Raw genomic sequence first — 12,189 nt, 5'->3', positions numbered from 1 at the left:
CATACGCATCACCCCCCAAAGATTCCTGGTGCACCTGTAATCATCCCCACTTCTCTCTCTCCCCCACCCCCACCTCACCATCCCCCAGCACACGGATCTGCCTTCTGTCACTGGGGAGCAGCTTGCTTTGTCTACGGTTTTATAAAAATGAAATCATACAGGATGAACTTTTGTCTTACGTCACCATGATCAGATAGTTAGATAACCTATGAAGGGACCACCCCGGTAAGTTGACTACCCATCTAACACCATGCACACAGGGTAATGCAAAAGTCCGTTTACAATTGTGCGTATGTGAAACACAGAGTTTTACTCTTGTATCACTGCTTATTAGTTACTGTATTATTTCCCATATGAACACCTGCCTACTTTTGCCCCACCCTGTAGTTATTACAACATTATTGACTATATTCTCTGTGCTACACTTTACATGCCCAGGACTATTTTGTAACCACCAGTCTGTGCTTCTCAATCCCTTCCCTTTTTACGCCCATCCCCCCGATGCCCCTCCCATGTGGCAACCATCAAAACGTTCTCTGTATCTATGAGTTTGTTTTGTTTGTTCATTTGTTTTTGCAGTTTTTACTTTAGATTCCACATATACATGAAATCTCTTCGGTGTATTCTATTTATTTATTTTTTTATCCTCACCCGAGGATATTTTTTCATTGTGTTGTTAGAGAGAGAAAAACAAAGGGAGAGGGAGGGGCAGGGAGAGGACCAGCAGTGGGAGAGAGAAACGTGGATGGGCTGCCTCCTCATGCATACCCGACCGGGGACTGAACCTGCAACCTGGGGATGGGACCTGACCAGGAATCGAACCCATGACCTTTCCATCTATGGGATGATGCTCCAATCAACCGAGCCACACCAGCCAGAGCTCTTGGGTGTATTTTAAATAAGGCAGATGCACATATAAAATAAAATTGGTCAGAAAAGTAAAATCTTGGGGTCAATTCAGAAACTCAGAGTACATCTCTGTATTAATTTTCCAATACTTATTTTACAAAAATCATCTATATACAAATTCCAATTGTCTTTCTGTGTGATACTGTGAGGCTCTTATTTTGACACTGGGGCTCCGTGGCCGACTTTTGGCAGTCACTTAAGGATATAATTAACAAGTGACATACACTCTGCATCAGGACTCGACTTCTCTGGGGACATATTTGGAGCTGGGCAGTGATGCCCTACATGCACAGCTGGATTTATTCTATTCTTAAATCTCCCGAAATATCCGAGTCAATGTGAAAGGTGCAAATGAACCACAAGTCACTAAGTCTAGGTTTTAAGGAGAGAAACGAATCATCGGAGACAAACAAAACTGTCATTCAATCCTATACTAGGAATTTGCTCAAGATTCCAGGCGATCTTTATTCAAAACACAGAGACATTTGCACATGTGTTTACACACACACACACACACACACACACACAGGCACGCACATGACACTGGCTACCAAGTCTCAGGAAAACACTACTGAGAACAAACTCGAGTTCAGGTTCCAGATTCAGGCTCTGTGTGGGGTTCCACTTCCCTGAACCCTTCTCTCTCTCTGGATCTAAAACAAGGGAGCCCTGACGTCGGAGCCTCTTTGTTGCAGAAGGACCCTGAGACGTCATCCAGTCTCTTGCACTGCCCCCCCCCCATGCCAGGGTGCCCTCCGCCAACCCTCCGAAGACAGGTGCTGTCTCGCTGGAAGAGAGCGGTGTCATGCCGTGGCCGTCGTGCCGTGGCCGAACACACGTGCTTTGGGGCAGAGACACACCTGGGTTCACAGGCTTCACTACCTACCAGCAGCCACCTGGGGTTAGGGACCTTAACTTCAACTTCCTCATTTGTGACCAGTGGGTGATAATAGTACTGGCTTCACAGGGCTCTTGGGAGGCTTGAATGGGCTAATAAATGGAGTGTTTCACATACAGTAAGAACTTGGCACTTACTAAGTGCTCAGATGAAATGTAGCTAGGATTGACTACTATTATGAAAGAGCAGCCCATTCCAGTGTTTAAACAACTCCAGCTGCTAGTAAGGCCAAACCCGGCTGACGGCTACTTCCCGTCCATGGGTCCTCCTCAGCCCCGCGGAGCTTAACCGAAGTCCCTGAATCACTGTCAGCAGGGCAGAGCCCGTGGCTCACCTGAGACTCCCTGGGACCAAGCAGAAGCACCCAGTTTCACTGACTGTTCCTCGTGTGACCCTCTGTGACCCATGCTCTTTCCTGGTCACTCTCCAGCCCGCTGGAGCCCCTGTGCAAGTGGCTCCTGTTTGGTTTGGTTTACACAATGCTTTGGATTGACTACCTTGACAGAGGTCGGGCCTCTGGGGGTGGAGTGAGGTGGGTGGGTCACCTAACTCAGCCTTAGACCATGGTCAATCCAAGGCCAGACAACAAATAAGGTCTGTGGTCCAGGGTTTGCTAACGAGAGAACCAGTTAGCCAGTCTTTTGCCAGCTGTGAAATCTCAGCTCCTTGCCTGCAAAATGAGGATATCTACCTACCCCCGCTGAGTAACTGTGTGGATTCAATGAAACAATACCTCCCTTACTCCCACTCTTCCTTGACCCCTCCCAGTCCAGCTCTGGTGCCCACTAGTTCACGGGCTAGGGGGTTACCATCAAGGTTACCAAGGATCCTCATGTAGTTATATCTTGTGACCAAGCCTTGGCTTTGGTTTTTCTTGACCATTTAGCAGCACTTACCACAGCTGATAATGTCTTCGTGTTCCAAACACTTTCTTCTCATCTTACGGGACACCACTCTCTTCTGGCTGTCTTTACCTCTGACTACTCCCCTGGTTCAGTTGCTTGGCCCTTCTCTTCAGCCCTAGATGCCCTGGAGTCCCAGGTCAGGCCCCTTCAGTACCTGCGCTCACTGCCTAGGCGATCTCACCCAGTGTAACACTGTGGGTAAAAGCAAGGGCCAAGGAGCCAGACCACCTGGGTGAATCCCACTCTACAACGTACAAGCTGTATTATGGAGGCAAGTGATTGAACCTCCCTGGGCCTTAGTTTCCTCATCCATAAAATGGGGAGTGATTGCCTAAAGGTACTGTAAAGAGTAAATTAGTTAATACAGGTAAGGAGCTTAGAATGTGGTAAACATTTTATACATGCCATCTAGCTCCATGACCTTATCTGCCACAAACATGCTGATGATCCCCGAGTGCACTGCTGTGTCTCTGTTCTCCAGTGTTCCAGTCTCTTGTATCCAAAAGCCTGCCTGACATCCCCATGTTGTTATCGAACTAGACCTCAGAGATCATTTGTCTAAAACTAAACTTGATTCCGCAGCTTCTCCCAACCTTCCTTCCCCTCATCTTCCCCACCCCGCTCAGAGGCACCACTGTTCACCTAGATGCTCAGGTGAAACCCTTAGGGTCATCCTCGACTCCTCTTTTCCCCCCTCATCCAACTGTCAGGAAATACAGCTATTCCACTTTCAAAACACATCCAGACCATGACCTCTTCGTACCACTTCCCTCACCAGCACCTGACCAAGCCGCCATCATGTCTTGCTCGAGCAACTGCCACCCCACCCAACTGCTTCCCTCCTTGCTGCACATAATCTATTCTCTACCCAAGAGCTGCAGTATTCCTTCAAATGAAAGTCAGATGTTGCTTCCCTGCTCAGAACTCTCCAAGGACGCCCCATCACACTTGGCATGAATCTAAATTCCTCTCATGTCCTAACGAGGCTCTATATGAACTGTCTACCCCGTGGCCTCATCTCCAACCACTCTCCCCTTGCCGACTCGACGCCAGCCACTCTTTCTGGCCTTGTGTTTGTGCAATCTCACAGACAAGTTTCTGCTTCAGGGCCTTTGTGTTTGCAGCTACTTCTGGCTGGAAAGTTCTTACCCCACATCTTCACACCCCTCTTTCCTTTGAGAACTCTGCTCAAATGTTACTTGTGAGACAGGCCTTCCCAGTCTGCCTCACCTTAAACAAAAACAAAAGCAAAAACAAAACCAACACAACACTCCCCACTCTCACTCATGCACCCCTTTTGTCTGTCCCTTTATCCAATTTTCTTCATAGCACTTCATAACGCAGCCGATAACATAAGTCTGCTTGTCCACTAGAAGGTCAGCTCCTTGGGGGTCACAACTGCGTTCTGTTGAGTTCACTGAGTATCCACAGCACCTAAGCAGTGTCCGGGATGCAGCAGGTGCTCAGTAAATATTGTTTTCAAGCATAAAGAAATGAACAGTGCTTGTAGGTGCATTACAGGTGCTCAGTAAATATTGACACTTGATAAATATTGTTTTCAGGCATAAAGAAATGAATAGTGCTGGCACAGTTCCTAGGACACAGTAACAGCTACAAGTTTGTGATGTCAATTTTAAAAGTTAAAAAGATAATGTTTCACAGAAAGAATGAAATTCTTCACAAATGCTTCTTAAGATGTAAGATGTCATATTTTCACCTAATTTCAAAATAAATAGACAATATCTGGTACTCACTTGGAGTTTCTTCTAAAATTTCCTGGAACTTGCTTCTCTCATAGTCCACCAGCTGGCGCTGAAAATGTGGTCTGAAACTCCGGATCAGAAAATTGGCCATGTCCATACTCATGAGTTCCAGGACTTGAAATATTTGTCTACAAATGTGAGCATTAAAATAGTTAGAGAGGTGATTAAGAAATTAATCTGAAATTCACTGATGTTTACCTATTTTCCAGCTGGAAAAAAACCTAAACATCCCCAAAATGGTTTTTAAATTCCAATCACCATTTGGCAAGGTCACCTTTCATAGGCTGTATTACACACACACTCCAAATCTGTCTGTCTGTAGCTCTCAAGAGTGTTTGCTTTAGCAAACATAGTACCTCCAGCTGAGCCATTACATCCGGTTCTGAACTGATGGAAAGACACTGCGAAGTATACACAATGAGTCTTGACAATGAGACGAAAAAGATTCAATAAGGAATTTTTACTTGAGCGCCCCTGAAATGTTAAGGAGTCTTAACATAGTGTATGTAGTTGCTATTCCTAAGGGAATTAGACAAAAGAAAAGGAAAGAAAAGATGCAGCAGCGAGGCACAGGGGAAAAAATACCTCCTTTCAGAGTTGGGCAACCCACTGCTCAAACCCAGCTCTGTGGCCAGATACAGGTTACTCAATGTCCCTGAGCCTCAGTGTTCTCACCTCTGAAAGGGGAGGACAAGACCAGCCTTGGAGGGATGCTATGAAGAGTGAATGAGGTAACAAATGTAAAATGTAGGCGACAGTGCCACCCAGTAGGTGCTCAATAAATGACCGAGATGAACACACAGACCTGATACCACACACACACAGGTAATAAAACGACCAGAAGCAAAGATTCTGCAACTGAAGAACTGCAACTTGCCAGAGCTGGGCTCGGCTCTAAGGATACAGAAAGCCCATTTTAAAGGTGGGGAAAAGTGACTTTGAGAGGCTGTCAACTTGCCTGAGGTCATAAAGTAAGCTACCTGCTGCTACACACCGTTTCCTTTTCCTACCTTCCCAACACTGTTACATAGGACGTATACACCATTGTGGCCATATTCACACACACACAAAGAAGAGTTCCCCTCAATGGCGAAAACTATTGCAGACCCCTCCTTCCTCCAGGGTCACAAAGTAGTTACTGTCTGCACAGCCAGGTTCGATTCTCACTTCCTCAGGCAAGCTGAGGCAGAGGTGGCCAGCTGACCACCCAAGATCCACAGCCCCCTTCCACTGCATGGATCTGTGGCTGGGAAATGCATTCCCAGACAGCCACCTCGCTTCCCAGACCCCCTGCCTTCTCACTCTAGGCGGGACCACGGTACTAGTCAGTCCGTGGAAGGTGTCCCTTCTGGGCCGAGGTGGGTAAACACGGGCTGTAACTGCCCCGTGATCTCCTTCCCATGCGCCAGCTGAATGTAAAGGGCTCCGAGGACCTGGGCAAGGAGGAGCCCGAGTCCCTGAATGGCACGTGGAAGGCTGCCTGACCAAGAACCCCTGGCTTGCACTGTGCCATGAATGAGAGACAAATTTGTGTTGGTTTATCGGGAACTGAGAATTCGGGGTTCTGCATTATAGTGCTGGCACTATCCTAATAAAGATGCCTGTCTGGATTGGTGACTAGGTCTCCCTGCTGGAGGCTCCCCTAACCCCTTCACTACCCCTCCCGCAGCACTTACTGCAGCCGTAATCCCTCGTGCAGGGTCTGTCGTCTCCCCACAAGACCGCACACTCCCCGGGGGTCAGGGACCATCTCTGTCTTTTTCATCACTGCGTCCCTAACGCCCAGCACACGCCAACTAACAACCCTGACAGATCCTTCTACCTGAAAACTTACGTACACACCAAATGAGTGACTTCACCCTTGTTTGCTTGTTTCCCCCGGGGGCAAAGGATCCCCCTGAGAGACCAGCCGTTCTTGACTCTGTGTTCCTCATCCCCCACGCTTCCCTCCCTCGGGAACTCCCAGGCACTCTAGGAAAACTTGAGCGGCGGAAGTGCTAACCTCAGCACGTCCACGATGTTGCCCGTGGCCTTCAGCTTCCTGACGTCGTCGTCCCTCACGGGAGCGCACAGCTTCCCCATCGTGCTGATGATGTAGCTGGCCAGGCCCGGGATGTCCACGGCGCTGTGCTGGGCCTGCTGCCTGATGAGGTCCGTGTCCAGGACTTCGCAGATCTGGTTGCGCAGCCGGTTCCCACCACCGGGAGTCAGGAAGGACAGGAGAATCTACACGGGAAAAGGGAGGGGAAATGAACAGCATCGTTACGTGAATAAAGGTGGTCTTTTTTTTTTTAATTTCAGTGTCTAGATGACCAAGCTCCTTGTCCACATTTCAGTGCCCTGGATGCCACAGAGGAAGTCTGCATGGACTGGGTGGTGGATCAGAGCATTCCAGGGTCTCCATCCCAAAAAGAAAGATCTAGCTTCTGAATTTAAGCCCCCCATCCCTGTCGTGGGAAATTACTGATTCTCTCAGAATAAAAGCAGAGTAAGGAAGCAACATTACAGAGGAACTTCAAACGGCTTACAGACGAACTCTGCAAACAAAGAACAAGCTGCAGAAAATGGCTCCAAAAGGACGCATCGAAGAGGAGCAGACAGAACCCCTCCCCCCATGGGCTCCATTAGAACAGTATATCATATTTTACATGGAAAATAAGTACATTACAGAAGCAACCTCTACTGAATACCCAGCACGCAGCAGACGCGGTAGTTATGCACAGAGCACACGGGCAGGGGCACTCTGAGTCGGAGTGACTCGGTTTCAAACCCCTTTCCACCCACCCCTCAAAGCTGTGCGACCCCAGGCAAGGCAGGGAACTTGGCTTCTTCATATAGAACAACAGGTGTCACCACCTCACAGCATGACGGTAAGGATAAACGGACAGTCTGATGCTTCGCACACAGCAAGTGTCTTGTCAATGTTAGCTAAAACAGTAACGGTCACCTCGTTCAATCCTTACAACGTAAGTGTTTGGGGAAGTAAGACTTAAAGAGGGAGAGGCCACCACCAGACCAGGACTATCCCACTCCAGAGTCCGTGGTCTCAACCACCACACCTGGGAGCGCGGTGGCATCGCCGTGCGTTCCGCCACTGCCCCGCTTCCCCTCCCCCGCCCCACTCTAGGAGGTGCAGGGAAAACCCCCCCAGGGACTGAACGTGCTCCGTTTTTTAAAAAGAGTCTCTAGCGCTCTTTGGAGGACATGAAGAGAGTCTGGAGGGAAAACAATGATTAATTAATACAGACAAGGTCAACTTGCCTCTCTGATTTCTTCAAACAGTTTGATGGCGTGGTCGTACTCGGGAGGCTCAGCGTTCAGTTCTGATTCCAGGACATCCCAGTAGGCCTGGTGGACAATGCTCTTCACTCGGCTGGCCAAGCTGTGGAAACGATATAGATTATTCTCTTAAAGCTACGGGAACAATATAGATTGTTCTTTCAAGTGGGCATTGTTTTCCTAAGAGGGATATATGTTCATAGTAGAAATCTTAGAAAAACTGAACGAAATTGCCCATAATTCCATTATTTCCATTTTTAATGTATAGTTTTAACATAGAGCACCCGGTAAGTACAATATTATTGCTTATACTTGCTTGTTTCACTTAATATTGTCATGATTCCCCAGCCTTCCTTTCATAAGTACATGCAATCCTGTCCTAAGGAGATATTGTAATTCACCTAGCTACTCTTTCACACAGATTCTTAGACTCATTCTAGATTTTTGGGATGTGGTGACAAAGTTGCTCTTTCCTCAACAGCTGAAGTTTTGTGGCACAGAACAGACTGACCCCAAGGAGACATGCATTTGAAGGCCTGCCAATTTCAGCTTCGATGTCCCATTTAAAGTTAAGCCAGACCAAACTGCTGAAATAGGAGCTTCCTAGGAAGAGCTCACAATAGCATAGAGGGTCATCTTGCTTCACCCCTTATGTCAAAGCCCTAAAATAGGTGCACACTAAAATACACATCCCTACTGAACTGCTCCACCGCTCTGCAACAGCTCCGAGAACAGGGCATGCTTCCCTGCCCTAGAACTACTTACCAGGCTCCGCCCTCCCACAGGGTGTGCACCTCTCCCAGGGAGAGGCCACAGCTTCCTCTAGATACCTGGCTATACTCAATGTTCGATAAATGCATGGTGAGTGAATTAGCAATTTGACAGGATAGTGTGGCATAGCTCCTACTTTCTCTCTTTAAACTGCAAATAGCTAAATATATAATAATGTTAGGAGAAATGAAAAATGAGCTTTTTGAGGAGTGTATTAAGATTGCTTCTGTAACTACAAATACTACCTTCCGCTCAGGCACTTTAAATGTTAAAGCTTAACTCAACACGAACGCCATTTCCGATGTCTGAGACTCTCTTGAGCCACCACCGCACAATTACAGAGGCGAACACCGCGGGACGGACCTCAGCTGTTCACGTCACAAGCCTCAAGTACGTGGCCTCGGCGGAACCACCGGGAATGAGCTAAAACAACTTTATGGCTCCCTCCCTCAGGGACATCTGAGTTTAATTTATGTTTCCCTGAAGGCTGAAAGATGCTTTTTAGGTCTTTAATTTTCCGGGATGGGACAAGAAGGAGGGGAGGAGGGCATGAGATCAACTAAATCATTTATAAGCATTCCTACTGGGTATCAGAAACCTGACTTATTTGACCAAGTTTTTTCCCCAAAGAAAATATTTGGTAAGATATGAGTCACCCATATTTCAAAAAGTAACAATCGGGCCATTGTGGAGAGTCATCTGAAGAAATCAACGGTTCCTAACATGCTGTGCCATTTTTAAACACAGGCCATGTGCCTTAACTCTGCATGCTGTTCTACCCTCGCTCACATTTTGTAGCTCTGGAAGAGAATGAAGGGAAGAGGACTCCTACTTTCCGCAGGATCGAGAAAACGCATGTGCAAGGCACTCATGTGCCCCCGAGCATGGCCTTAAAGTGAGTGCGGCAGTCCCCACCTCATTCTCGGGGAGCGTAAGGCTCAGGCGTGGTCTCAGCAGAGTGAGGAGTCGAGCCCCAGGGTCTGTCTGATCCTAAAGCACCTTTACTGCGGCGTATGTTTGCAACTTTTGAATTAAAGTACAGTATCCCCTAGTTGTCTTTTGCTGTACTTCATAAAACGTGCTAGTTTTCACTTCAAACATTTTTTATTAGTCAGTCAATAAATGTTTGTTCAACATTCACTATGTGGTATGCGTTATATTAGATGCTGGAGAGACTATAGTGAAAAGAAATCTCTGCCCTTAGAATGTGTACATGTTAACAGGAAAAGAAAAAAACAACATTAAAATAAGACAATTTCAGAGCTCCGAGGAAGACCGAGTCAGACAAGGTGGTAGATGGTGATGAGGAGGGTGATAATTTTGCTGAACATCTAAAGAAAACTTCTCTGAGACAGTGATCCTTGAACTGAGGCTTGAAGGGGGAGAAGAAAGTAGCCGGTGAAGATCTAGGGGAAGAGCCGGGAAAAAGAAGGAGGACAAAATCCCTGGGACACAATAAAATTGCCCTCCCCCCCCCCCCCAGCCTCTGAGATCCTCAAGGAAGCCAGTGTGGCTGCAGACGGGCAGGCAGGAGGTCAAGGATCAAGAGACAGGGGCTGGGGAAGGAGGGCCTTGTGGGCCACAGTAAAGAGCCTGTGTTTTTATTCCAAGTGCACTAGAAAACCACTGAAGGGTTTTAAGCAGAGAAATGATCTAATCTGATTTACCCTTTAGTAAGCCTCAATGGCTATCACGTGGATGTGAAGGAACTAAGTAAGAATGGAGAGGGGTGACTAGTTAGGACAGAACTACTCCAGAGACAAGAGTGACCTGACCCAGAGGGGCAGAGGTAGAGCTGGTATAAAGGATCACGATGAAACGCAGTCACCACAGAAAAACAAACAGATACACCTACTGTGGCCAGTAATCTGAAAAAAATGTTACGGATTCTTAGGAACATCCCAGGAGCAGAAGGACTATGAACCACATTTTATATTCTAAAACCTTTTATGTTCACTGTTGTCCTGCTTTCAAACAAGTACAAAAGTTCTGAATGGAACCAAATACTACTTGTTGTCTTAAGTGACAGAGAGAATGTCTCGGGTTTATAAATGGCGCTGTAGGGTTGAAGGTTCAGTGCCATTACCCGTGAGCCAACTTTGCCTCTGAAGATCTGTAGTAACTAGCGGCCACAAGGCTTTCCTTTGTCCCAGCCACTGAAGCTGGAGAGGGTGCCATAGGACATAAGGGTGTATCTGTAACTAACGGTACCTTGGTGGTGAGGTTAAACAGGGGAGCGTATGCAGCTGTGGTTTCCATTGTACAGCCAGGGGTTTCTAGAATGCCTTTTCTTAGCACTCTGGCAACCCAGCTGCATGTGTCTTTCACAATGTAAATACTGGTTTTCAGTAAGTCAATCTGCAAATATTGCTTGAGCACGTATTATATGTCAGGTACTCTGCCAGGTAACGGGGATAGAGCAAACAATATAGACATACGGGAGTTCCTCCATTGACGGTGCTCTGGATCAGGTAGGAAGGTCGGACACCGAACATAAAACCATGGCATCTTAACAAAGGGAAGGGAGAGGGAGCTACGGGAGTTTTTAGCGAGGGGAAGTCATGTGTCTAATGGGCTCAGGAGTGTCAGGAAAAGCTTCCCTCAGGAAGTGACACACAAGCTGAGTTTTAAAGATCATGGGAAACAGGTACCCAGATGAATGGTTTTAAAAACAAGGATAAGACCGTGTTAGAGAGCCGGATAAGATCTACTCCCACTCACTATTACACGAGAACTTCCAGGAACCAGTGTGGATATGCACACACACGCACACACACACACACACACAGGCTGCAGTACAAATGCTACTGGGTTACCTGTTCTCAGGGAGGTCAGCGTGCTTCACCTGGAAGTTCTCATTGACGGCAATCTCATGAGCAAGAGTCAAGTTGACTAGGTTCTTCGCTGTAGCCATCACTTCGTCAAGGGTTACAACCCTGGGAGGGCTTGCTGTTGGGACAAACGCAAAAAGCAGTCAGTTAATGTGGCGGAGGAGAAGGTGTCACCCAGCGAAGCCTCCTCACGCAGCTGGAGTGTAAGTTATCCCCACATGTATTTTCGGGCCTTTACAAGTAAGAGGAATATACACTGAAATAGGTGGATTCCCCTGCTCAACATTTGACTTCAAAAATGTAAGAACTCAGCCTTGGCTGGCATAGTTCAGTGGATTGAGCGCGGGCTGTGAACCAAAGTGTCGCAGGTTCGATTCCCAGTCATGGTACATGCCTGGGTTGCAAGCCACGGCCCCAGCAACTGTACATTGATGTTTCTCTCTTTCTCTCTTCCTTCCTCCCTTCCCTCTCTAAAAATAAATAAATAAAATCTTTTTAAAAAATGTAAGAACTCCTCTGATGGCTGCAGTTACTGCATTGATAAAGTTTCAGTGTTTCTGAAACAATCTTATGGACATAGGCTGTTAATTTTTAAATCAAATCACCTCATTTTTGTACCTATTATATTTGCCTTTATTACATGTAATACAGGGGAAACGGATAACTACTTTTTATTGGTAATTTATAAGTCTCATTAATTTAAGCAGACAATATGAAATAACTTTTTAAAACTAATACAATTTCTAAAAATATATGCTGTACAGCATAATGCTTAGATGTGGTTCTAAGTTCTGCCGACTGGCAGCTGTCATCTGACCTCACTGAGACATGAC

At 46.9% G+C, this 12,189-nt stretch overlaps 1 protein-coding gene across 3 annotated transcripts in view; it reads right to left on the bottom strand.

Moving 5' to 3' along the window:
* TCP11L2 (t-complex 11 like 2) overlaps positions 1-12,189 on the bottom strand; it is a 44,659-nt gene that overhangs the window by 17,016 nt on the left and 15,454 nt on the right. For all 3 annotated transcript variants that reach the window (XM_036019521.1, XM_028533431.2, XM_036019520.1), the window contains 4 exons: positions 11,342-11,474; positions 7,737-7,857; positions 6,478-6,701; positions 4,467-4,603 (listed from right to left, as the gene is read on the bottom strand). In XM_036019521.1, coding sequence (XP_035875414.1) covers positions 4,467-4,603; positions 6,478-6,701; positions 7,737-7,857; positions 11,342-11,474 — 615 coding nt within the window. The remainder of the gene's footprint in view (positions 1-4,466; positions 4,604-6,477; positions 6,702-7,736; positions 7,858-11,341; positions 11,475-12,189) is intronic.

This window comes from Phyllostomus discolor, chromosome 2 (genome assembly GCF_004126475.2).
Source record: "Phyllostomus discolor isolate MPI-MPIP mPhyDis1 chromosome 2, mPhyDis1.pri.v3, whole genome shotgun sequence".
In the NCBI taxonomy this organism is placed as follows: domain Eukaryota; kingdom Metazoa; phylum Chordata; class Mammalia; order Chiroptera; family Phyllostomidae; genus Phyllostomus; species Phyllostomus discolor.
Note: the sequence above shows the minus strand (reverse complement) of the source record. Positions and strands in the feature narration are given on the sequence as shown.